Genomic DNA, 26,407 nt, shown 5'->3' with positions numbered 1-26,407 from the left:
TGGGGTTCCAATATTGTCCTGTTTCACATGGATTCCAGAAGCAAGAAAAATGGAAGTGGCATACACTGAGATGTTAACAGATCCAAAATGAAACAAGACTCAATCCTTTTTAAAAAGTATTTTTTCATAATAAAAGATAGTTAGGGAGACTACATTATTAGATGAGCAAAGCTTCCCTGAGCAGCTACTACAGGCAAGCCTCGTGATAAGATCAGGAATGAGGGCAGTGCTTTTAGCTATGACAATGTGTAAAGCCCACTGGACTTTGAGTCAGACAGCCTAGACTAAAGTCTTGCTCCACAATTTACTGGCTATGAGATTTTGGAAGAGTTGTGTTTTGCTCTTTGGCTCTCAAATAAGGAAGCTGGATTAGGTGATTTCTAAGGACTTTTCCAGTTCTAAGATTCTGTCATCACTTCTGAGCAGTGCTTCATGCCTTAGTTACCAAAACAATGAAGACTCAAGACTCTCCCATGGCACCTGGGAGCAAATCGTATAAGACCAGAGGCACCAGGGTTCTTTATTATGGAAGCTGGAGGAAAAGAAACAGCAGAAGTACAGGAGAACAAAACCACTATATATACAGGACCTGGAGGCAAAGGGGGGTGGACATCCCTCTCTTGGCCAATAAAGTTGCAAGACCAAGGAGAGGGAGAGAGAGAGAGGGAGAGGGAGAGGGAGAGAGGGAGAGAGAGGGGGGGGGGGAGAGAGAGTGTGTGTGTGTGTAGGAGAGGGGATGTTGGGGTAGCAGGGAGGGGGTGCTCACACTGAAGATGAAGAAGAGTTCAATGAACATGGCTCCAAAGGGCAGGATTCCAGCCATTAGGATACTAAATGGGAAAAAGAATAGAAGAAGAGAGGGCAGGGTTAAGAGCACAAAGTATCATAGGAAAACAAGGCCGCCTGGCTTTCCACTATGTATCATGATGGTCCCTCACACTTGCATGGGGGATGTTTTCAAACCACATTCACATTCCTCATCACACATTAGCCCCATGACAACACTGTGGGATAAGATAGGTATAATATCCTCATTATCAAAGCCTTCAGCCTCACATCACAATCATTTACCTCCACTGCTCCCTCCAGACTGACCAAGAAAAACAGTTCAGCAAAGATGGCCAACACAGTGACCTCACCTAACAACGTGCATGATACTCCCCTAGTAGTTCCCATCTCTCTCCCACCAGGGGGGACAGACTCATCTTATGGATGAGGAAACTGAGGCCAAGAATAGTGACGTGACTTCACTGAGGTCACTACATACGGTGAGTGAATCAATGGTGGAGGCAGGATTTGAACCCGGGTCTTCACACCCCCTTGGAGGCACTTTTTCCACTCGATCAATACAGGGGTGGGATGGAGAGGAACAGTCTCATCCCTTTTAGTCCCACTAAGTGCACCTTCTCTTTGGGCACTAGTCTGCTTTGCTTCTTCCTGAGAGTAGCTCTAGAAGGATGAAGGGAGAGCTTTGGAATAGGGTGCCCATTTTCATAATAAATACAATGAAAGTCACTGGATTTAGAGTCAGAAGCCTGGGGGAGCACCAGGTATGATGAATCCAAGCCATGTGACTTCTCTGTAGACCTCAGTTCCTTTATCTGTAAAATGGGTCCGGCTATGTTACCTAACTCACAGAGCTATTTTAAGGAATACAGTATATTATTAACTGCATAGCAATACTTGAATGGGAACTATGATGAAGGTGATAATGATGCAGATGGTCAATGAACTTCATCTAACAGATTGGCCTCCCTAGCCAAGATCCCCTCCCTACTAGTTCTTTCCCAAGGTCCCATTTCCCCTGCCCCCTTGGAAGAACAGGTAGCTCTCACTTAGAGGGAAAGGAAGGGCATTCTTCCCTGTGCCACCCAAGGAATCCACAGGCACTGAACTCACCCCACGAATCTGTTCATGTACCACCGCTGCTCAGGGATCTGCCGGGGGATCTGGTTGGTGCGCACAGGGTTATCGTAAGGCTGCTTGCGGAATCCAAAGTAATAGCCCAGGTATACCAGTGGTAGAGAGATCCCAAACCACATACACAGCAAAGCCACCATCGTAGGGAACGGCACCTGGAAACATCGTATCCGGGACATGAAAAATTTCTAAGAGTCTATAAACATCTTGCATTTGCAAGTTTCTAGTTTTTAGAAATCTGTCTAATGTTTGCTTAAGGAACATAGATTCAAGACAGTTTAGTCACTGGCTATTACTAACTGCTTAAGAGTGGAACAGAGAATGTTCGAGGTTTCATAAAGGCAACAATATTCTTGGAATGCTGCACCAAGAAGTCAGTTTGCCATTGTACTAAGCGGTGGGAATTCACAGCGCATGTGCGCGCGCGCGTGTGTGTATGTGTGTGTCTTTCCCACTATAAGCCTTAACTTTATAAAGTTTCTAGTCATGCCTAGCTATTCTCAGCAATGCAATGATCCAGTACAACTCTAAAGGACTTATGATGAAAAATGTTATCCATTTCCAGAGAAAGAACTAATGCTGTCTGAATACAGGCTGAAGTATACTTTTTTACTTTATTTTTCTTGAGTTTGGTTTTTGGATTTTTTAATATGTTTTCTTTCATAACATGACTATTATGGAAATGTTTTACATGACTACACATGTATAACCTATATTGAATTGCTTGCCTTCTCAACAAGGAAGGGAGGGAGAGAATTTGGAACCCAAAATTTAAAAAATGAATGTTAAAAATTGTTTTTACATGTAACTGGGGAAAAATAAAATACTAAGTAAAAAAAAAAAATTTCTAGTCATGGAAACTGACTTGGTGACTTATTGGGACTGTGATATGTCTGTCTTCTTGCCAGAGGAAATCAATGGGGAAGGCACAGTGTGGGAAATGCAGACTTTTCTACGTGCAAGGAAAAGGTAAAAAGACCTGAAGAAGTTTCTCTACAATCCAGCTCATTTGGGAAAATGGAAAGTTCACTGATAACATTCAAGAAACAATTTAACAAAGTAGCCCAGAAAGAAAAAGATTCTAAGGAGGCAAAGGAATATCAAAATGAGGGTCTTCAGGCTGGTAAATGGAAGACCACGACAGAGAGAAGAACAACAGATAACTCTTACTTAGAGGGAAAGGAAGGAAAAGAAGGGAGAATCCCCTCTGCTGCTCCAGGGACCCACAGACACTCAACTCAGCCCATGAGTCTGTTCATGCACCATGACTGCTCCATGGCCCAGTGAAGCTCCACAGTGGGCAGGAAGTACTTCCCAAAAGGATGCCTTTGGAGCCTCCCAGTGAAAAGCTGCATCCACAAAAAGGAAAGATGATCCAGAGGCACAATATGTGCTTGCTAGGAAATCAGTTACTGTACCAGGGGGAAAGACAAGGTACAGTGCCTAGTAACTCCCTACTGTGGAATACAGAGGCAAAGCAGTTATATGTATACTTGAGAGAAATGCTATTTTCCTGTCTGCTGTATTTGTGGATGTGATGGAGAACCCATCAAGACTAATCAAACATAATGATCCCGGGCTCAGACACTTTTAGTACCCACCCAGAAACACCTGGCCGTGTAACCTTGAGCAAGTTACTTAACCCCAATTGCTTAGGGGCAGCCAGGTGGCTCAGCGAGTAAGAGCACTGGCTCCAGTGTTGGGACGACCTGGAGATCGAGTCCCGGGCTTAGACACTCAGCACCACACCCAGAAATAACTGGCCGTGTAACCTTGAGCAGGTTACTTAACCCTGATTGCTTAAAAAAAAAAAAATCAAACATAATGACCGGCCACTTATAGTGATTCAGTAAGGGTTATTTTAAGAGGAAATCTGGAAAGGTCTGTAGGGGCTATGAAAATCTGGGCAGAAAACAGATGAGGGGCATAAATGGTAGTGTTGTATCTTTTTGTCAATTAAAGGTTTGGATTTTAGAACAAAGACAATAAAAGAACTGGAGAAAGTTTAGTTAAATGCTGGTGTTCAAGAATTAACTGCCAAATCCAATGGCCTCATTGACTTTTCTGTAGAATTAACCAAGCTCACCTCCTAGACTAGGGTATCTTAACTATTTTTGTAAATATTATGAACACTTTTGGCAGTCTGGTGAAGCCTACGGCTCCTTCTTGGAATAATGCTCTTAAATGCATAAAGTAAGATACATAGAATTACAAAGGAAACCAGTTATATTGAAATACAGTTCTCAAAATATTTAAATAACAAGTTCATGGATCCCAGATGAATAACTTATGTCTAGATACTCTGTCCTCCTTGAGTGTTAATAACACTGCATCTGGCTTTCCCTCCATCCTTGTGGCTGTTCCTTCTCAGTCTCCTTTACTATATTATCATCCTTATCCCATCCCCTACACCCAGACTGCTGAGGGGTTGACCTGGGCCCTCTATTCTTCTCTGTCTAAACAGGCACCAGCTCTCATTAACTCAGTTGTGGCCTTTATGTAGACTTCTAGATCTAGCTCTAGCTCCAGACTCTGATTACTGATTACTTACTGGATATCACCAACTGGATGTCCCAGAGGCATCCTGAAATCAGTATGTTTGAAACAGAAGTAATTATCTACCCCTCCCCCATGCTCTCCTTTCCTAAACTTTCCCATTTATTTTTGGAGGGCACTACCATTGTCTCAGGTTCACAACTGCAAAATCATCTTAACTTTGCCCTTTTTCAATCCTCATACCCAAGGATTTGCCAAGTTTTGTTGATTCTACCACCACCCTGTATCTCTCATTCCTTTCCATCTCTTCTCCTCCCCTCACATAGCCACCACTCTAGTTCAGGCCCTCTTCTCACCTCCACTATTGTGATAGCCTCTTAATTAGCCTCCTTGCCTACATGGCTCTCCTCTCCAATACATTCTCCAAATAACTGCCAAAGTGATATTCCTAAAGCATCTGTCTATTCAAAAGGTTCCATCCAATGATTGATTCCCTTTTGCCTCTAGAATAAAATACAAATTCCTTGATTGGCTTTTAAAGCACTTTTCAGTCTGGCTCAGGCCAATTTTCCAGGCTTACTGCACATACTTTCCATCACACCTTCTGCATTCTAGTCCAAATGACTGTCTGGATGTTTCTGATATGTAACATTCCCAGCCCCAACCCCCATCTCCAAGCACACACCTTCTCCCACATCTAGAGGGAGTGGCAGAAACTCTAGGCTTTACCTAAGTACTGTATATCTCCAAATGTTGACCACAGTGCTTAGTAATAAGGCTTGTGATATTTAGAGCTGATAAAATGGGCAGTGACATATATAGCACTATCTATTGAGATGATACTGAACCTTGGGCAGCATAGGATGTGGAAACAGAGGTTTCAGAACTGGGGTCTGAACCAAGGTCTTTCCTTGCTAGCTGCATGACAATCTAGTAAGTTAGTTAAAATCTCAATGCATGGGAATGAGCCCTGTGAAGTAGGTGTTGCAAGTATTCTCATTCCCCAGTTCTGAAACCTCTATTTCCACATCCTATGCTACCCTCGGTTCAGTATCATCTCAGTAGATAGTGCTATAAATGCCACTGCCCATTTCATCAACTCTAAATATCACAAGCCTTACTAAGCACTGTGGTCAACATTTGGAGATATACAGTACTTAGGTAAAGCCCAGAGCTCCTGCCACTCCCTCTACAGATGCTTAATTAAAGCTCTCTATATATGAGCTATGTATTTCCAGATAATTGTGTGGAAATCCACAAACCTTAGGAAGCATGGTAGAAAGCATTCGGGTTAGTATAAAAAGAGAAAGAAACAGAAGTAATAATGTTACAGTAGTATGTTACTAACCACCCAGCCAGGGTGAGGAAAATGGATGAGTTCCCGATAAAGATCCCCAAACTACCACTGAATCAAGATACAAAAATACTAAGGGACTGTGATTCTTTGGACATCTGCTAGAAGTCTAATTCCACTCAATTAGCAAATTCTTTTTAAACTGGTTGAAGTAGAAACTACAATCTTGAGAGAAAATTACGTCATCGTAGGTTTTGTAGCAGCCAAAAGGAATTTACTCAACAAGGTGAGATGTGTCTCTGAGCTTTTTTGCAAAGTAAAATTTATTAAGTTTAGAAAATAAGCAGTTGAGTTCCTATTGCCAGGGAATAATTAGTCAATCAATCAATCAATCAATAAGTATTTATTAAATGCCTGTTATGTGCCAGGAACTGTGGACTGGGGATACAAGTACAAAGAATAAAACAATTCACAAAAAGCTTACAGGCTAATGGGGGAGACAGGAAGCACAGATGTTAAGTACACAGAGCATAAATTATAAGTGAATAAAGACAAATATATACAAAGTAATTCAATACAAGGTAGTTTTGGAGGGAAGGCACTAATGGTATGAAGGATCAGGAAAAACTTCACAAGAAGATCATGCTCTAGGTAAGTCCTAAAGGAAGAGAGGAACTCTATGAAGTAGAGACAGAATGGGCGGCATTCTGAGCATGAGGGATGGACAGTGCAGGGGTGGCAGGAGGGAGAGGGCCATGCTGGTTGGATTGCAGAATGCAGCTGATATGACTAGTGACCAATGAGGCCAGAAAGACAGGTTGGAGTTAGCTTCTGTAGGGCTCTAAAAGCTAAAAAGAGGAATTTATTTTTATCCTAGAAGCAACAGGAAGCCAATAGAGTTGACTGAATAGGGGAAGCACATAGTCTGATGTACATTTTAGTAGTAGTGTGTAGGGTGGACTAGAAAAGTGAGAGGCTTGAGGCAAGAAGACTAATTTGGAGATTATTAATTATATACCTTAGGTGAGGGGTGGCTAGGTGGTGCAGCGAATAAAGCACGAGCCCTGGAGTTAGGAGGACCTGAGCTCAAATCCGGCCTGAGACACTTAACACGTACTAGCCATGTGACCTTGGGCAAGTCACTTAACCCCAACTGCCCTGCCTTCTCCCCTCCAAAAAGCAATAAAGAAAGAAAGAAAATTTAGGTGAGAGGTGAGAAAGGCATGAACTAAGGTGGTAGCTATGTGAGTAAAGAGAATGATTGCATGCAAGAGACATTGTGAAGGGAAATCAGCTCAAGAAGAGGGGCTCTCAAGAAAGAACTAAAAATCCAATCACAAATGATCTTAATGAGTAAGAAAAGGGGGACAGGACATGGCTCAAGAGTAATACAACTATACAGGGAGTTCTCTGACAAAGTCATTCAAAAGGAACACATAAAGAAGATCAAATCAGGTGCACATAAAGAAAGGAGCACATAAATGAGTGGCAGAGGACTATTAAAACAATCTCAGGAATGAGAAAACCCAGTATGAATTAAGGTTTGTATAAAATGCTTTGGAAAATAAGAAGGGCTTTCTTAGTTATGTTTTGTGCAAGAAGCTGGACAAGGAAGGGATTGGTCTGATGCTTGATCTTCAGATTGGAAAAGAAAACACAAAAGCTGGGAATTGGTGAGAAAGATAGGTGAGGGGGGATTAAGAGTCCCAACGACCTAACCTTTTACCCATGGTACTTCATAATTCAAATATATCCATGTCCCCTGGGCCAGGTCAATTGTACCCAAGCTAGGGGTTCTTAATCCTCTGTGTGTCATGGACTTACTTTGCAGTCTGGTGAAGTATATGGACTTGATCTTTTAAAAAAATTCACAATCAAAGGAAATGCTAAATTTCAGTTAGAGGTTAGTAAACACTAAGATTTAATTTCCCCCCCTCCCCCCATTAAAGCTGATGGACTCCCTGAAACCTATCCATGGAACCCAGGTTAAGAAGCCCTGCCCTAAGCTGAAAGAACTTATGGTTATGATGAATAAATGATTTTTAGCAATCTTTAAGAAATTTTGTCAACAGCAAAGAATTACAAAGTACGTATCCATCAACTGGGGAATGGCTAAACAAACTGTAATAACCGAATATAATAAAAGATGTGTGTGATGAATACAGAGAAGTATGAACTGATGCAGAGTGAACTAAGGGAAGCAAGAAAATGCTTGACATAAAAAGACGTAATGACTATAATAATGTAAAATGGAAAGAACAACCACACACATAAAAATCAAAAGTGAATGTAATAAAATTATAAAGATCAAGCAAGACTGGAATGAAGACATATGACAAGGCACTCCCAACCCAGCCCTTCATAGAAGGGAAGTCCAGAAGTGTTACAAATTGCACATGTTTTCAGACTTTTTCAATGTATCAATCAGGTGTGCTAATTTTTTTTTTGAGGGGGGAAGGCAAGGCAATTGGGGTCAAGTGACTTGCCCAAGGTCACGTGGCTAGTAAGTGTTAAGTGTCTGAGGCCAGATTTGAACTCAGGTTCTCCTGACTCCAGGGCTGGTGCTCTATTCACTGTCACCTACCTGCCCCCAATTTTTTTTAAAAAGAAATTCTGGTAGACAAAAAGGATTCTGGAAGTCTGAAAATGGATATATGTACCAATCTTTTTTAATGGAGGAGGCAGACTACCAATTATTTACAGTTAAGACAGTGACTGATGATGACCCCAGGCAACATTATAGACTAGCTTATTAAAGAGATGATTCATGAACACTTTGGAAGTGTTCACTAGAAAGGAGCCATTATGGGTTCCCTAGGAACAAATCATAGCAGGCTAAAATTTTTTTTGACAGGGTAGATCAGGTGAATGTTCTCAAAAAGAATATCTGGATTTCAGCAAGACGTTAGATAAAGTCTCTCATGGACAAAGTCCTTGTGGACAAGATGGAGACATATGTGCTAGAGGACAGTACAATTAAATGAGTTGCTCCAAAGAAGATTGATTCATGGATTCACATCAACTTGAAGAGAGGTCTCAAGTGACCTACTATGCCATAGGACTTTGTCCTGGACTCTGTCCTGTTCAATATTTTTATCAATAACACTCCAAGTCCTATCTGTGACTTTCCACTTTCTGTCCTCTGTGCCTTGAACGCCCTTCCTTTCTATCCGTCTTCTACATGTAGCCTTTCAAAGTCTTCTCAATCACCCTCACCCCAACTAAACTGCCATGTATCAACTTTGTATCTACCTGTATATGCGCATATTTGTCTCTCCTAGCTAGACTGGAAGTCATCTTTGTATCCCCAGTACCCAGAACTGTACCTGGTACATAGGGATTTAATAAATGCTTGTTGATTAATTAATGAACACATAAATGGCACTCCTGTCAAACTAAGAAAGTGACATAAAGTTAGGAGGGATAAAAAACAAATATGCTAAATGACAGAATTAGAATTCTATATTATCTCAAAAATCTTAAATAATGTGACAAATCTAACAAAATTTCACTTAAGAGGGAAAACAGTAAAGTCCTACACTTAGATTTACAAAAGTAAACAATACAAGAACAGGATAGGAATATTTGTAGATATCAGATGATGTCAAAAATACTTCCATTGAATTCAATATAAATAAAGGAAGGAAAATGACTGTGATCCTAACTACACTAATACAAGTATAATGTCCAGAACCCCCAACCTCCTTGAAAAGATCATATACAATAGGTGACTCTGTTTTCGTTCCTCTTAAGCCCTTACAACCTGGCTTCCTACTTTATCATTCCACTGAAACTGCTCTCTCCAAAGTTACCAATGGTCTCTTACTTGTCAAATCCAATGGCCTTTTCTCAGTCCTCATTCTCCATGACCTCTCTGTTTCTGACACTGTGGATCACTCTCTCCTCCTTGATACTCCCTCTCTTATAGGTTTTTGGGATACCATCTCTCCTGGTTTGCCTCCCACCTTTCTGACTGCTCCTTCTCAGGCTCCTTTGCTGGATCTTCCTCCAGATCACACCTTCTAACCGTAGGTGTCTCTCAGGATTCTGTCCTGGGATTTCTTCTCTTCTCTCTTTATACTACTTTACTTAGTGATCTCATCAGCTCCCATGGATTCAATTGGCATCACTATGCTGACAATTCTCAAATATATCTATCCTGCCCCAACCTCTCTGCTGACCTCCAATCTTTCATCTCCAACTGCCTTTCAGACATCTTAAAACTGACATGTCCAAAACTGAACTCATTATCTTGCCCCCTAAACTCTCCCTACCAACTACCTTCCTTGTTACTGTAGAGGGCAACACTTTCGTCCCAGTCCCTCAGGCTCACAACCCAGGAGTCACCCTGGACTCCTCACTATCTCTCACCCCCATAGCCAATTTGTTTCTAAGGCTTATTGATTGTACCAGTGCAACATTTTTTTAATATGCACCCCCCCTTTTTTTTGACGCTGCCACTACTCTGGTGAAGGCCCTTATTTATTAAACCTATTACACCCTGGAACACATAAACAAAGCAGAGGCTTATTTAAATGTATCTGAAATGCCTCAAAAAGAATTTCTTTCAAGCTTCTACCTCTTAACTATCATCCACTATAGAATCTAAGGGGTTATTGCTATGAGATTTGCTATAATTTATTATGATTATTGCTATAAGCTCCAAAATAGGCAATTGTAATGTTACTCTCCTTGTCTCAAGTCTCTCCCCACTCCAATCTGTCCTTTGTTCAGCCACCAAAGTGATTTTCCTAAAGTGATGGTCTGCCAATAGCACCTGCCTAATCAATGAATTCTAGTGATTCGTTATCGCCTCCAAGATCCAATACAAAATCCTCTGTTTGGTGTTCAAACACTTCATACTTAGCCCCTTTCTACCTTTCCAGACTTCTTTTCTTTTTGTTTTTTTGCTGTTTGGAGGGCTTGCCCAAGGTCACATGGCTAGATTTTGTGTTGTGTCTGAGGCCAGATTTGAACTCAGGTCCTCCTGACTCCAGGGCCAGTGCTCTATTCACTTGCCACTTAGCTGCCCCCAGTCTTCTTAATTTTATTTTCTGGCATGTACTCTTCAATCCTGTAACAACAGCCTCCTGGCTGTTCCATGAACAAGACACTCCATCTCGAGACTCCAGGCATTCCCTGTGGCTGTGCCCCATGCCTGCAATGCTCTCCCTCCATCTCTACCTACTGACTTCCTGTGGATTCCTTTAAATCTCAACTAAAATTCCATCTTGCTCAGGAAGCCTTCCCTCTCTTAATTATTTTTATTTTATCTGTAGATAGTTTGTATATTTGTTTTTTTCTGTTGTCTCCCCATCAGACTGTGAACTAGTTGAGAGAAGGGACGGTCTTTTGCCTCTTTTTGTTTCCTCAGTGCTTAGCACATTGTTCAGCACTAAGAAGGCAATTAAATGTTTACTGACTGACTGACTGACACAGAGAACAAGAGGTAATAGCCCAGGATGGCTAGGTGGCACAGTGAGTAAAGCACTGGCCCTGGAGTTGGAGGACCTGAGTTCGGTTCCAGCCTCAGACACTTAACACCCACACACAAAAACTAGCCATGTAACCTTGGGCAAGTTACTTAACCCCAACTGCCCTCCAAAAGGCAAAAAAAAAAAAAAAAAGGTAATAGCCCTACCTATGGTCAAACCATATTTTGAATAGTGTTTAAGACTGGGCACCACATTTTAAGTAGTACAGTAACTAGAGAGAAAAAAGTTGTATATGAATAAGCAACCAAGATGGAAAAGGGGCTCTGAAAGCATGTACTAGGAGGATTTGCTGAAGGACAGGAACTAGATCCAATACTTAGAGATGTTTGGGCCTAGGCATGGTGGTGCACACCTGTAATTACAGCTCATGGGGAGATTTAAGCTGGTGGATCTCTTGAGCTTGAGAGCTCTGAGCTGTAGGAGGTTATGTTGGCTGGGTGTTCTCATTAAGTCTAGCATCAATATGGTGAGCCCCCAAGAGTGGGGGGCCATCTGGTTGCTTAAAGGAGGACGAGTCAGCTCAGTTAGAAACAGAACAGGTCAAAGTTCCCATGTCAATCAGTAGTGGGATCTCATCCACAAGTAACATCCTATACTTTCAGCCTGGGTGAGGTAAGGTGACCTAGTCTTTAAAAAAAGAAAAAAGGGAAGGAGATTGCAGCTTGATGTATGGAAGAACTTTGTAACAAATGGAGCTTTTAAAAATGGAATAGGATTCTTTGTGAGATGAGTTCCCGATTTCTGGACATCTTAAAGGGAGGTTAAAGATCAGAAGTTGGGAATTCTGTAGAAGGAACTCCTAGTTCAAATAAAAGGTTGGATTAACACTCTCTGAAGTCTCTTCCAGCTCTAGGATTCAATGCTTGAATAAGACAAGGCTCAACAACCAGTCCTGAGGGCTTTTCAGTTGCTTCACAGCTGGGTAAGACTGGTTACAGGGCAGCTGGTTCAGACCTAAAGATAGTAGTGGCCCCATCAGGGAAGGGGATATAAGTCCAGAGAAAATGAGTTCTCTAGTTAATGAGATGAAAATATGCTAATGAAGCCAACCACAGTATTATCTCTGGACATTTCACATACAGTTTGGCAGAAAATAGCAAAGGAACAAGGAAGGAAGAGATCCAGGGAGAGAAAAAAGAACGGCACCAAGTATAAGAAAGGAAAACATTAACTCATTCATTTATCTAGTCAGCATTGGCTAAGAAAAAGAGACCAAGTTAAAAATGGAGGAAGTAAGAACTAAACAAAAGGTTAACTCAGAAACTCTACAACCACAGACACAAGATGTCCTATTTCTAAAATGGCTCTCCTGGCATCTGAGCAGGAACATTTCCCCAGCACCTTGCTACATGAGGAAGAGATTTCTGTTTTGAACTAAGAATCTTTAACCAGACCCTTTAAAGGAGAAGGACATCTTCATGGCACTTTTACACAGGAACAAGAGGTACAAGACTTCCCAGGTTGGCCCAGGACCATGGCCTGGAACTTGGAGTAATAATCCCTTGGGTTCTACAATGGATGATATATATATATATAGTTAGTGGGTAGAAGCATGAAGGAAAGTCCCTTCTTGAGACAGTACAGATACATTCAAATAAGCCTCTGCTTTGTTCATGAGTTCCAAGGAAAGAGAAGTTACCCACTCAATTTTTTGGCCTGGAGAAACTTCTAAGAAGTACACTTGGAAAGTCTGGGTATTTTTTTTGCCTTTTGGAGGGCAATTGGGGTTAAGTAATTTGCCCAAGGTTACACAGATAATTTTTGTGTGTGTGGGGGGGTGTTAAGTATCTGAGGCTGGAACCGAACCTGGGTCTTCCCGACTCCAGGGCCGGCATTTTACTCACTGTGCCACCTAGCCGCCCCTGAAAAGTCTGTTTTTTTCGAAGTAAATTACGTGAAGGACAATTAAGAGTAATCTTGTGGGGCAGAAGTAGCCATGGCTGAGGAAATCTCACTTAGTATAGAGCACACTCTGCCAGGAACATGACTTCATTGACCCCAAACAGAAAAGCAGCAGTAATCAACCACAGGAAAAAAAGACCTGACTGAGGGACTGGGGGCTTAGGGACCACTTACCGCTCCTGATGAATGCTTCCCCCAGATGAAACAATTCAGCACAAAGCAGATGCCAAAGACCACCCCAGGATACAGCATCGCCGTCTGGTGACAAGAGTGAGTCAGGTTGGCTAGAGAAAGCCACCAGTGTGTGGAGAGGTCTCCCTGCCCTAAGCAGAGCTCCCTATGTGGTTTCTATCTGTCCCAGGAGTATTCTCCTTCAACATGAGGGACAAGTCCATAAGGCCCCTCATTCTACAGTCAATGCTGCTGCCTAAATAGAGGTCAGATTGTTAACTGCACTGCAATTTTCTCAAGTTAATCACAAAGCCCTTCCTAGTAGGGGATGTACTTCTGGCAGTTGTATATTAATGGCTTTCAGATCACAGATGAGAACAGCATTTTGCTGCTTTGATGGACTGTTTCAGTTCTAATATCTTGAGAATCTGTACAACTGTTAATTTGAAAGAGCCAACACTATTTCCCAAAAGGCTTAATGTTCTTTTGAGACAAAAGGCAATCTCTGCAAGAAGATACCACATCATTCTTTGAGTTATCATTTCTAACCATTTCGACTGATATTATATTTTGCTCTTATGTGTTCAAAGCCTGGACTTTATTTTCCCTTCCTCACCAATTCTGAGAGGGACAAAGGGATACATAGTACTCTCATTTGATAGGGAAAAATATTCTGAAGTACACATGACAATGGGATTGTTTTTACTCAATAAAGTCATCTCCCTTTTCTTTCTCTCAGTCATTTGTCCTCATTGTTCTTTTGAGCAGGTTTTAAGGCAAAGATTATGGGGAAAGAGTCTCTCCAAATTTCTACAGCCCCATCGACTGTCTTAACTCTTCCATTGTTCTGACTCACAATTCTTTCCCAGGATTCTTTGTCTGTTCTCTGAATTGTCACAATTCTTCAACCCCATCCCCCCAAACTTTCTTCCCAGATCTATCTTTCTCCTAATATCTATCACAGCTCCAAATAAATGAATAAAAAACATTCAGGCCTGCTGAGGAAAATCTCTGCTTCCAAGATAATATTAGGAAGGGTTGGGATAAAGATAGTTACTTACACAGAAGGCTCCTTTCTTCCACCGATGCCCCTTCAGGGTCCGGTATAGACGACCGGCTGAAAATCCACCAAAAACCCTGTGGGAGGACATTGGGAATTACTCTAGTTAGGGGGAAGACTCTTTAGAAAGAAAAATAAAGACTTCCTCCCAATCCACCCTTCCCAAATAATGAATATACAACCTACCCCATGAACATGAAAAGGAAACAAGCTGTGGTCATTAGAGCACCCCGGCTGGAGGGAGACAGCATTCCCAGCATAGCAACGACTGGGGAGGGAGAAGGCAGAAATGAGGAGGCAGAGCAACATACTCCACACCTGTTTTTTGTGATCTCAGGGTTTTTACTGACTACAACTCCTTTGACCCATTCTTTTCCCAACATGGGAAAACCCTCTTTGTATAGCAGATAGAAAGATGAATGCTAACTAGGTCTTTGCAGTGGCTATGATTGTTTCTGCAACCTTACTGATCATGGGAAACTTAATACCTAAGCTTCAGATGAGTGAGAGAGACACACACACACACAGAGAAAGAGAGGAAGACTGGGACCCCAGGGAATATATGATGGTGGGACCAGTGTGGACGGCTTCTTCAAAGATGGCACTTGCCTGGTAGGGAAGTGGTGACCCCTTGGGCAAAAGAGAGTGACTAACCCACTGAATAGGACAGCCTGGCACAGATATGGCATGAACATCAGGACAGCCATTACCCTTCCAGTCCCAAGATACCACTCACAGATGACAATCAGTATCATACAGAAGAGCTGAATTCCAGAGCCTAGCAGGGAGCTGAGAATCATGGGATACTGGGGAGGCCTGAAGACATCACCATGTACCAATTTCCAGCCAGATTCCTCCATGGTGTCTTCCTATATCAAAAATCCACAGAAGTAGTACTGTGAGTCTATGTTACAGTGATTACCACCTAAGAAAGTTCCTTTACTTCCTTAGCTCAAGTTCTGTCACTGGTGAACCCCTTCTCCCTTCCCTGATGCGAGGAGGTACCCTCTCCCATTCCCCACCAAGGCCATCATACAATGTCGTCCTCCTTGTTATAGTTGGCAATGTCCTTTCGGAGAGTCCGGATGATGATCATACTGAGGATACCTGAAAGATGCACACAGGCGGACCCATCAGCTCCATTATGTGCTTCTCTTTCCACAGCCTGTCAGTGTTTCACTGAGGACCGATAGGGCTTCTTCTTTTAGAGGGACTATTAGAAGTAGGGGATCAGGGACTCCCCCACAGTTCGAAGAAACCTCAGAGAGGAATATCTAGTCAATCCATACCTGAACAGGGATCACTTCTTTGACATCCTCAACAAGAAGTCACCCAGGTACTTTTTGCAGAGCTCTGGTAATGGGAAAACTCCCTATACCACCTAAGGCTGCCCAGTTCCCTTTTGAATAGCTCTAAGTACTAGAAAGTTTTTCTTTATGTTAAAAATAAAATCTACTTCTCTGCACCTTCTAGAGATTTGTGCTTGTTCTGCTCTTTGGAACCAAGCAGAACAAATTTAATTGCTTTTACATGACAACCCCATCAAATACTTAAAGACAGAACTGGAGAAATTTTCCCACCTTATAGGACAGGGAACATAGTGATCCACTCTCCATTTGTGAAAAAAGGCTATGATAGATAGGACAGATAAAAGGGAAGCACAGGATGATCTTACTCTTGGGGGCCATTACTGCTCATCCTCTAGAGGCCCCACTTCCAAGGCACTGCTCTTGCCCTAGTTTGTAAATGGGGAGAGGACTGATCTACAGACCTCCTCCAGAATCAGTATCTTTCTCACCTGAGAGGAAGAAGACCACCACAACAGAGTTAATGATGGAAAACCAGTGGATCTGCACGTCGCTCATGGTCAGATAGGTATCCCAGCGGGAGGCCCATTTGATATCACTCTCCTGGGAGGAGGAACAGAGAGGAGGGTCAGGTCTCTTTCAGTGGAAATCTTCAAAAAGAACATCTTCTTCCCTGCCCGAGGACCACAGCTCCTGCCTCACCTCCCAGCGCACAGAGTAGGTGAACAGTAGCTGATTTTCCTTCGTGGGATCAATTTCTTGTGGGGCAGAGCCTGTAGCATCAGGCAGGGTACACAAGTTCTTCTCATCCACCTTGAGGTCTGCAGAAGACACAAACTTGGTTTGTTCCTGACGAGGTACCCAAGAGCTCCAAAAGAGACTGATCTATTAGTTTCCTGGTGCTGAGACTCCCTCCCTACCCTTTACCCCAAGTCATGGACTCTAGAGCTTGGCCTGGTGAGTTAGAGGGAGTACCCAATTTGCCAGCCAAAGGAGAAGGTTAAGTTCACTCATCTCCCCAAAGGTTTCCACGGCTGGGAGAATAGCAGGTCTGCTTGCATGAGATGCTGACTAAAGGAGTATGGAGATTTTTAGAAAGAGGACTAGACTCACAATTCCAGCAGGACAACTTAGCTAAGCCTTCATGTACCTGACATGATATATAGTCAGGGTCGAAGAGTGATACATTCACAGTTCCATAGCACTTTAAGGTTTACAAAACACTATCCTCACAGCCACCCTGAGAGGTAGTACTGCAATAATGATTAACTCCCATCTAACACATAAGGAAAGTGAGACTCACATAGAGGAAATGACTTTCCAAGGTCCCAAAGCTAGAGAGCATTTGAGCTAAGATTTGAACCTAGGTTTCCTGATTCCAAGTCAAGGGCTCCTTTCCAGTACATTATACTCTGTAGGAGGCTACAAGGTCCAAATGTGATATGTCTCCCAGAATGGAGGTGAAGGAAGGGGCCTCTGAAATGGAAGCTAATAAAAATCAAAGCAAAAGGGATAAGATTAGCCTCCTGAAGACATAAACCACCCTGAGATTTTGAGTGTATTCCTAAGGAGATCCAGGTATCTCCTCTAAGAGATAGCAATCCAAATATAATTAATATAGATACTAAACTCATATTTTTGTAGCATTTTCTATACATCATCCCATTTGATCCCCACAATCACTCTGTGAAGGGTTGGTAAGGCATGTCATCTTATCCATATTTTACAGCAGAGGACCCTGAGGCTCAGAGGTGCCCAAGATCAAGACTTAAAACCCAAAGCTTATAACTCAACGCCTGTGCTCTAATTAACACACTCTAAGTACCATACACAGTCAGGGTGTCTCTCTCTCCCTCTCTAGGACTGGCTAAGTTCTGGTTCACTTCAGTGCAAAGGGCACTGGACTTGGGAATTGGACTTGACTTCTGCTTCAGATCCCTTTGACCCAGGAGGCAAACTTCTAAGAAGCGGATGCTCTCTGCCAGGATCCAGCCTCTCTCAGCGTTACGGAGGAAACCAGAGCTCAAGCTCTTACCTATATCTGCAGCTAGAAGCACTCTGGCTGTGGAGTCCCAGCCTAGTCCTTCCCCTCTGACCACGGCCCCCCACTCACCCTCCAGTCTGATGCTCTGGGGAATCACCTCAAAGCGGACGACACGGTAATTGTGCTCCTGATCTTCTTCTACATCCTCTCTGTGATAGTAAAGGATGAAGGAAAGATGATTATGTAGGTAGATCTGAAATAGAAAGAAAAGGAAATAATAAATATGCACATCAGTGGCTAGATGAATGGCAGCACAGAGCACTGGTTACAGATGGCTTGAAGCCAAGAAGACCTTGGGTTCAAGTCTTGCCTCTTGTATGTACATGCTTTATGACCTTGGACAAATCACTTAGTCTCTTAGTGTTTTAGGCAACTTTCTAATACTACAAAGTACACAGAGGGTCCTGACCTGCACTGGTAGAGGAAGCTTCCTCACCTGGCAGTTCACCATCCCAGGCCCTATCCCTATCTATATCCTCTGCTAACATCCTTCTCTTGGGGAGGGCAGGAATGACCCAGGATTCTAGAAAGCAATTCACAGGGAGGAGCAGTCACTGGGAAGTCCTGCCAAGTGCACAGGCTCAGTAACACATTGTGTGCTGATCACTCGGGGCCCAGGCTAACTACCAGCATTCAGGGAGGCTCATCACCTCCAGAGTCTGTGATTTGCATCCTCAAAGAAGTTCCCACCCCAAGGAAAGCATGGATCCTTGTATGGAGAGTCAACTGAGTGATGCTCACAAAAGTTATCACTTGGTGAGAAGACTGGAGGCAGACGACCAGTTAGAAGACAAAAGCACAAATCCCTTAATTGATCCTCCTGCCTCCAGGCCCTCCCCACCCTCCAATCTACTCTGCCCAACTACACTGCCTTTCCTAAAATGCCTCCTGGATCATGTTGTTCTGATTTTCAAAAATCTGCAGTGGTTCTATCTTTCCAAACTGTCCCCTATCCCTCTTCTACCTGAATTCCAGCTAGATGGATTTACTTCATCATGCCCAAATGGTCCTTTCCCTTTCCTTCCTGGAATTCCTCCCCTCTTGTTACCAGACTCCTACCTCCCTTTCCAAGCCCAGCCCAATCTAAATACACAACCTAGCCCCTTACTACAGCTTGTGCCCTCCCACCTCTTCAATCTGACTTGTGCTACAGCCTCAGTGTCCACTTTAGCCTGTTGAATTGTGACCCCTCTTTTAAATCCCAAGGCAGATGCTGCCTCCTCCATGAAGTCTTGTGGGTCAATAACGCCTTCTTCTGAACTACAGTACTGACAGTCGATATCATTCAACTGGCTCTTTCCCATTCTGACTTCTGACCTTTCTCTTCAGGTCTCGTCCCTTTGTTAGCTAAACTGAGAGGTCCTTCATGAATGACATGTTCTTGTAATTCTTTGTATCTCCTTAAGTTCCTATCACAGTGTCCTGCACTTTCGATATGTTAAGACCAGTGGTTATAATAGGTCAGTGTTTAGGCTGGATGGTTATGGTATAGATGAGGGATCATTGGGCTGTGAGCCCTGACTTCACTATTTACTAGGTATGTGAAACCCAGGCAAATCACTTCCCCTCTCTGGTACTGTTTCCTCTTCTATAAAATGGGAGCACTGGACTGGATGGTCCCTTCCAGCCCTACCATTCTATGTTTAAATGGTGCCTCACTGAATTTTCTATGCTATGAATTTAGGCTTTAACTTCATCTCTCCTGATCCCTACCTGGCATCCTACAAATATAAGCTGTGGACAAGAGATTCCTGAGCACTTCGAACCTGTTTACCTTTGAGGCATCTGAGAAGCCCAGCCTGTAGCCATGTTCAAACTGCACTTCCTTCTCCTTCTTCTTGCCCTCCTCATCCCGGTTTGAGTACAGCTCCAGCCGAGTGGCCACAGGTAAGTTATCTGCAATGCTGAAATGGCAAATCCCCAGTCAGTGCCTCCACGTCTGCCCCAACTGGGGAGCAGCCCTCTCTGGGACACAGAGGAAGAGAAGAAAGAAGAGAAGGAGAGCCACTCACAGGTGGACATAATAATCCTCATTGATGCGTTCAGCCACAAGTTTGCTCTGCTCAACTGTCAGTACCACGGGCTTTCGGGGTTGGTAACATAGGACCTCACATTTCTTCTCGCTGTTCATTAACACCTGGAAAGGGGTGTTGACAATCCGATCCCCTCTCAGCACCTCTCCTGCCACATGAAAGAGACACAGAGAGAAGCAGTCCGTCACAGAGCACCTGCTTGATCTCAGCAGAGGCTCAGCCCTTCTCTATTCCTGGGGGACAAGGTAAATTTGTAATAACAGATAGCATGTAATTTATAACACTTTATGGAGACATTATTCCATCTGATATTCACAACAACCCTTGAGCGGCAGGCAAGAACAAACATCTCTATTTTACAGATGAGGAAAATGAGGCACAGAGAAAGCCATCTGCTGATAAAGACTGGCCCAATACCTTTTCATATTATTTGCTTAAACTTCTTCCTTTAAGAAGGGAAGACGTAGGTGGCACTGTGAATAGAGCACCAGCCCTGGAGTCAGGAGGACCTGAGTTAAAATCTGACCTCAGACACTAAATACACACAAATGAACTAGTCGTGTGACCCTGGGCAAGTCACTTAACCCCAACTGCCCTCCAAAAAGCCAAAAAAAAAAAAAAAAAGACGGGAGGACAGGAGAAAGTGAGAAGAATTTAGCAAGACATTTTACATTCACCTAAAATAAGAACAAGAATATACTGGAGCACTCTGTCTCTTTTTAACACAGAGCAGTCCTGTCCATTGCTCCTTGTCACTTTTTTTTTCTGTTGTAAGCCGATGATTACACTACATGAGCAAGAGTAAACTATGAAGACCAAGTGTAGTAGAATATGATTTATTGTTCTAATTGAACAACAACAACAAAATTAATTTCAGTATATTTAATGATGGTCATAATACAAAATGTGTTTCATAATGAAGAAGGCAACTCACAAGCGGACACATCAATCTGCTACAACTTGCTCAGCTGTCAATTGGTTCTATAACAATTACATACATGGTAGGTAGTCCACTGTTATTAGTAAGACTTTTGCACACCCAAAGCAAGCATTTCTTAAAACATCTGGGGAAAAGGAAGCAAAAGGAGTAAGACAGAGTAAAAAGCTTCTCTGAGGTCTATCACAAGATCCCTGGAAACAAATCAGGAAGACTCACATGTAGGTTCTCCTACTTTTGTGGCAGAAGGGAAAGAGTTAATAGGAAACTCTGGGAATAAAAGAGGAAAAGAGAATTTGGGATCCCCAGCCTTTTCCCTCACCAATGGAAGTCAGGAAAAATCCACCAGCGATTTTGGGATATGGATAAAATGAACACTGCTCCATTTTACCTTTCTCATTACCAGTTTCTTTTTTGAGGGGGTAAGGCAGGGCAGTTGGGGTTAAGTGACTTGCCCAAGGTCACATGGCTAGTTTTTTTTTTTGTGTTAAGTGTCTAAGGTCAGATTTGAACTCAGGTCCTCCTGACTGCAGGGCCGGTGCTCTATTCACTGTACCACCTAGCCACCCCTCATTACTAGTTTCTTCTCCTTAGCTTGAGGCTGAGTGTACTCCTTTTCATGTTTTTTCTCCTCAGCTTGAGGCTGAGGACACCCCTTTTCATATCTTTCATATCTTCATAAGTCAATCCTGTTGGGTGCTGTCCTATTCTAAATATCTACCTGGACCCAAGACTCCAGCATTTGTCTATTCTTGGATCCCAGTACCCAGAAGTGGTAGAGCCTGGTGGCCAAAGGCTCCAAGAACAAGAGGTCATGGGTGCTCCCTGCTTGAAAATTAAAGAGGCCAGGGGTCTTGAGTCCCCCTGAGTTACAGAACCTGATTCTACTGTACTCAGTTCCTTTGCTCTTCCCCTCCTCCCAGTTAGGAGGAAACAGGAGACAACAAATGACCCTCCTTTCTCCCATGTCAAACACATATACTACTTAAAATCCCACAACTTAAGAGATTCATGTGAGTTAACAAGTAAACAACCCTAACAGATGCTAACAGGGAGGCAATCCCCACCTTAGTGTGAATTAGTTAAACAGCACGTTATTACCAGCTAAAATGCACTATGATCGGTCAACAGTTTATTATGACACATTAACCAAGTCCCAGTAAATGTTTCCCTATGTACATTTCTAGCAGAAATCCTCTAACATAGCCATAATAACTGACAGCATATGGAACTTTCTACTCTTAAGAGATGACTATTTCAACAATGACTGCAGTACTAGGCATGATATCTGTTGCCTTTTAGTTTTTGTCTTCACTTACATTACTGTAGTCATTGCGTACACATGTTTTTTGATCCTGCTTTCATCAAGCTGTATCAGTTTATATTGCCTTCCCACATTTTTTCTGAGTTCTCCAAATATTGTGCTTATGGCACAATAGCCCATTATTTTCTTATAATTTGTTCAGTCTTTTCAGAATCAATGGGAACCTACTTTGTTTAACAGTTTTTTGTTCCCATAAGAAGTGCTGCTAGGAAAACTATGATACATATAAGAATCAGCAACTTTTTTGAAGTATGACACTCAGTACTAAGTCTGATAGGGCAGCTAGGTGGCACAATGGAGGAGTGATGGTCTGGACTCAGGAAGATTTATCTTCCTGAATTCAAATCTGGCCTCAGGCATGTATTAGCTGTGTGACCCTGGGTAAGTAACCTTATCCTGTTTGCCTCAGTTTCCTCATCTGTAAAATGAGAGAGAAGGAAATGGCAAACCACTCCAGGATCTTTGCCAAGAAAACCCAAAATGGGGTCATGGAGAGTTGGACACTACTGAAAGGACACAATAAGATTACCATCCATCTTTTACTATCTTTGCCAGTATGATGGGTCTGGGGGACACTTCAGTGATGTTTTCATATGTATTTCCCTTATTGCTAATGATTTTGGACATTTTAAAATATGGTTGTTGATAGTATTTATTCATTTGAAAATTTTATTCATAAGCTTTGAACACATACAGCTACTAAGGAATGGACACTTAAAGATTTCTGCCAATTACACATAGATTTTGGATGTCTGACATAAGAAATGCTGAATGAAAAATTTTTCCTATTTGTTGTACTTTTGTTCGCCCAATTAATATACTTGAAATGATCCATTTTGACTTTTATAATTTCACCAATTCTTAGTCTGGTTATGTATTTTCCCCCTGACCATAATTGTGAAATACAAGACCTTTGGTCCTACTCTATTTTTCTTCAGACACCCCTCTTCATGTTTAAATTGTTTATTTATTTGGAATTAATCATGGGATTAGTCCAAATCTGCCTTCCTCTAACTTTCACCCTCTTTTTCTGGTTCTTATTCTGTCCTTAGGAGACACACAGAATATGACTAATCCCTGTTCTATATACAGCAACCCTTCAAATATTTGCAGCCTACTATCATGTCTGCTTTAGTTCTCTCTTCTACAGCTCCTTCACTAATTCATTTTATGACAGTTTATATTCCCACCTCCCCTTCTTGGGAAATCTCCCCTATATCAAGGTCCCTCTTAAAATGTGGCCTAGGGATGAATGCAATACTTCAATGTAATATGACCAGAGGAGGGTACAGCAAGACTATCATCTCTCTCTCTATGGATATCATACCACATTGTTGGTCCACTGCAGTCAGCCAAAGTGCTCAGATCTTTTTTTTTTTTGCAGGAACTGGTGTTAAGTCATATCTAATTTATCTTATACTTTTTTTTTTGGAGGGCAATTGGGGTTAAGTGACTTGCCCAAGGTCACAAGGCTAGTTTTTGTGTTAAGTGTCTGACGCTGGATATCTTATACTTTTTAAACCCTACTACTGAGCTCAATAACATTTATCTCTGTTAAATATTCTTATTAGGTTCAATTTCTTATCAAACCTGTAGTCTTTTCTGAATCTCAATTCTATTGTCAAAACATACCAGCTTTGTTTCAGCTGCCAGTTCATCACTGATTTTATGTCTTCTTGAAAATTCCAGATAAAACGTTGAACCTGACATGGTCCCAGACAGAACCTTTTAGCTGCTATTCAAAACCTCTTTCCAAGTTCAACTCAACTCAACAAATGTCTATCAGATGCTTATTAGGTAGAAGGCATTGTGTCCAGAATGGGGGACATGTAGAGCAAAGTGAGAGAGGCAGCAGGGTCTGGTCACTAGAAAAGTGATATAATCCACTAGACTCCAGTGGATAACAGTGCTATTCTTGAACTCAGAAAGTCCTAAGTTCAAGTCTGACCTCTAACATTTCTTTAGCCTGGTGACTATGGGTCACTTAACTTCTTTAAGCCTTGGTTTGCTCATTTGTAAAATGAGGGTCATAATACCTATAGGACCTCCTCACAGAGTTGTTGTAAGGCTCAATGGGATAACATGTACAAACCATTCTGCAAACCTTAAATATTACATGTCAATTATTATCATTAAAAAGATAAAAATTATATAATCACTGCCCTCAAGGAGTTCACATTCTAATGGGGGGTGGGAGTGGTACAAGAGGAAGCAATAACAAGTACTCCTCTGTTGAAGGAAGAATATCAAGGCATCAAAAAAGCCAGGGAAGTACCTGAACAAAGAATCTTCTGGAAGGGTAGGTGGTATCTGTGGAGGGGAGAGTGGGAGAGGAGAACTTTGGGCAAGAGATAATATCTGAGTGAAGCCTCAAGGGAAGTGAAGAAGGAGGTATTCCAAGCATGTTTATAGAATGGGCAGAGAATGAGGTAAGAGGGGCCTTCAACAGAGATGGGAGAGGAAAGGATAATGGATACAGCAGTTCAGTCTGATTGGCACACAAAATAGATGGCAAGATAGGTAGACTGGAGCCTAACTTTTCTCATAATTCCAAAATATTAAAAAAACCCAATCAGTTCACAGATTTGTCAGCAGTGAGTTACTATGCCTGTCCAGTGAAGTGACAGGGTCACTTTATTTAGTAGGTAATGGGGAGAAATTAAAAGTTTTTGAAAAGAAAATTGACAATAATCATGGCCGTTCCTTATGAAGATTACTTGGGTAGGAAGGATTAGAGAAGAAAGAGAACAGGTAAGAGGCTTTTGAAATAGTCTAGACAAGAAGAAAGGAGAACTTGACTAGGGAAGTTATGGGGAAGAGAGGGAGAAGGAGGTACAGGATGAGATACTGTAGCGACAGTAACTTGGTAGAGGTAGACGTATCGTAAAGGTAGGGAAATGATTACTTGAATGAGATGGGGAGATGTGGAAGAGATAAAAGGTAACTCTAAGGTCATTAAGCTGGATGAATGTGAGAATGGTGGTGCTATTGACAGAGAAAGAGAGATCTTGGGGGGAGAAGCCAGTTTGGAGAAGAGCTGACAAGTTCCTCTCCTGGCTATGTTTCTGAATTTCTAGACTTCCAACACCATGCCACAAGGGCTTCATTCTCACCCAGGAACTTCCCTCCTTACCTGAGGCCTCTTCATCCTGGAATACCTACCCATCACCTCAGCTCCTCTAGCCTTCTCCTCCAGGAGCACCCTTTTCCCATTGGTGATTTCTTCCTGGGGCCTCCATTTTGTGGAGGGGTCTGGGCTAGTTAGCCTTTTTTCCCCTGCTAGCTCAGTTCCGGAATTTCCGGATTTTAATGCCGTAAACACCTTCCCCTGTTGCAAAGCCCCGAGTAGGTGTCCCCCCCCCTTTTGTGTTTTGTCTTCCCCCATTAGAATGTAAACTCCTAGAGGGCAAGGATTGTATCTTCAGTGCTTAGCATAGGCTCTGGCTCATATATTGCTTAATAAATATATGATGTCTTGGGTTTGGTTTTAAAGATAACTGTGTTTGAAACCATGGCAGTTCGCCTATATTTTAGGATACTTATTCCTTCCGCCTGTGGAGATACCCAAAAAGGGGTGAGAAATATGGAACTGAAGCTCTAGGGAAGGTAGGGGCACCAGAGATACAGATTCAAGAGTAATCTGCAGGGGGCAGCTAAGTGGGGCACTGAACAGAGAGCACCAGCCCTGGAGTCAGGAGGACCTGAGTTCAATCTGGCCTCAGACACTTAACACTTACTAGCTGTGTGATGTTGGGCAAGTCACAACCCCAATTGTCCTGCCTTCCCCGCTGCCAAAAAAAAAAAAAAAGAATAATCTGTATAGAAGTGATCACTGAAACCATGGTAGTGTTTAAGATCAAAAAAGGAGACAATGTAGAGAGAACCTTGGGACATATTACCATTTTAAAGAGAGTACACACAAAAAAGCCATTTAATTTGATGGTAAAGAGGTTATTAATGCCTTGGTGAGAACAGTTTCAGTACAGTAGTGGGGACACATGACAGACTGTAAAGGATTTAGGAGTGGTCGGCAAGAAAGAGGCAAAAGTACATGTAGACAAATAGAATAGAGGGCAAGGGTCAAGGAAAAGTTTATTTTATGAAAGGGAGTCCTGAATATGTTTATAAGCTAAGGGGAAGGAGATGGGAGAAAGACTGAAGGTACACGAGAAACGGAGATAGGTCAAAGAGAACATGAGATAGAGCAGTATGTGTGGAAAGGGCAGCTTTAACAAGAAAGGAGGCAGAACAAGTGAGGGCACTGGGATGATAAGGACAGATGAAGGTGAAGAAATTCACGCTGTATGGCCTCAATCTTCTTAGTAAAGTAGGAGGCATAGTAAATCTTCTGTTAAGGGGAGGGAACAAAGAAGCCAGAGGTAATATCGGAATGTGGCACTTTGGAAGAGGATAGGCTTGGGAAG

General features: G+C 42.4%; 1 protein-coding gene across 1 annotated transcript in view; it reads right to left on the bottom strand.

Moving 5' to 3' along the window:
- The window catches only part of TM9SF4 (transmembrane 9 superfamily member 4), a 61,536-nt gene that overhangs the window by 4,385 nt on the left and 30,744 nt on the right, over positions 1-26,407 (bottom strand). Inside the window, exons 4-15 of the mRNA XM_069073924.1 lie at positions 19,702-19,870; positions 19,464-19,593; positions 17,759-17,882; positions 16,348-16,466; positions 16,137-16,248; positions 15,375-15,445; positions 15,075-15,207; positions 14,525-14,606; positions 14,340-14,415; positions 13,282-13,365; positions 1,900-2,075; positions 767-830 (exon numbers count right to left, since the gene is read on the bottom strand). Coding sequence (XP_068930025.1) covers positions 767-830; positions 1,900-2,075; positions 13,282-13,365; positions 14,340-14,415; positions 14,525-14,606; positions 15,075-15,207; positions 15,375-15,445; positions 16,137-16,248; positions 16,348-16,466; positions 17,759-17,882; positions 19,464-19,593; positions 19,702-19,870 — 1,340 coding nt within the window. The remainder of the gene's footprint in view (positions 1-766; positions 831-1,899; positions 2,076-13,281; positions 13,366-14,339; positions 14,416-14,524; positions 14,607-15,074; positions 15,208-15,374; positions 15,446-16,136; positions 16,249-16,347; positions 16,467-17,758; positions 17,883-19,463; positions 19,594-19,701; positions 19,871-26,407) is intronic.

This window comes from Petaurus breviceps, unplaced genomic scaffold, assembly GCF_028583685.1.
Source record: "Petaurus breviceps papuanus isolate PSGF00001 unplaced genomic scaffold, PetGlider_PUasm1.0 90879, whole genome shotgun sequence".
NCBI lineage: Eukaryota > Metazoa > Chordata > Mammalia > Diprotodontia > Petauridae > Petaurus > Petaurus breviceps.
This window is presented reverse-complemented; position numbering and strand designations above follow the sequence as displayed.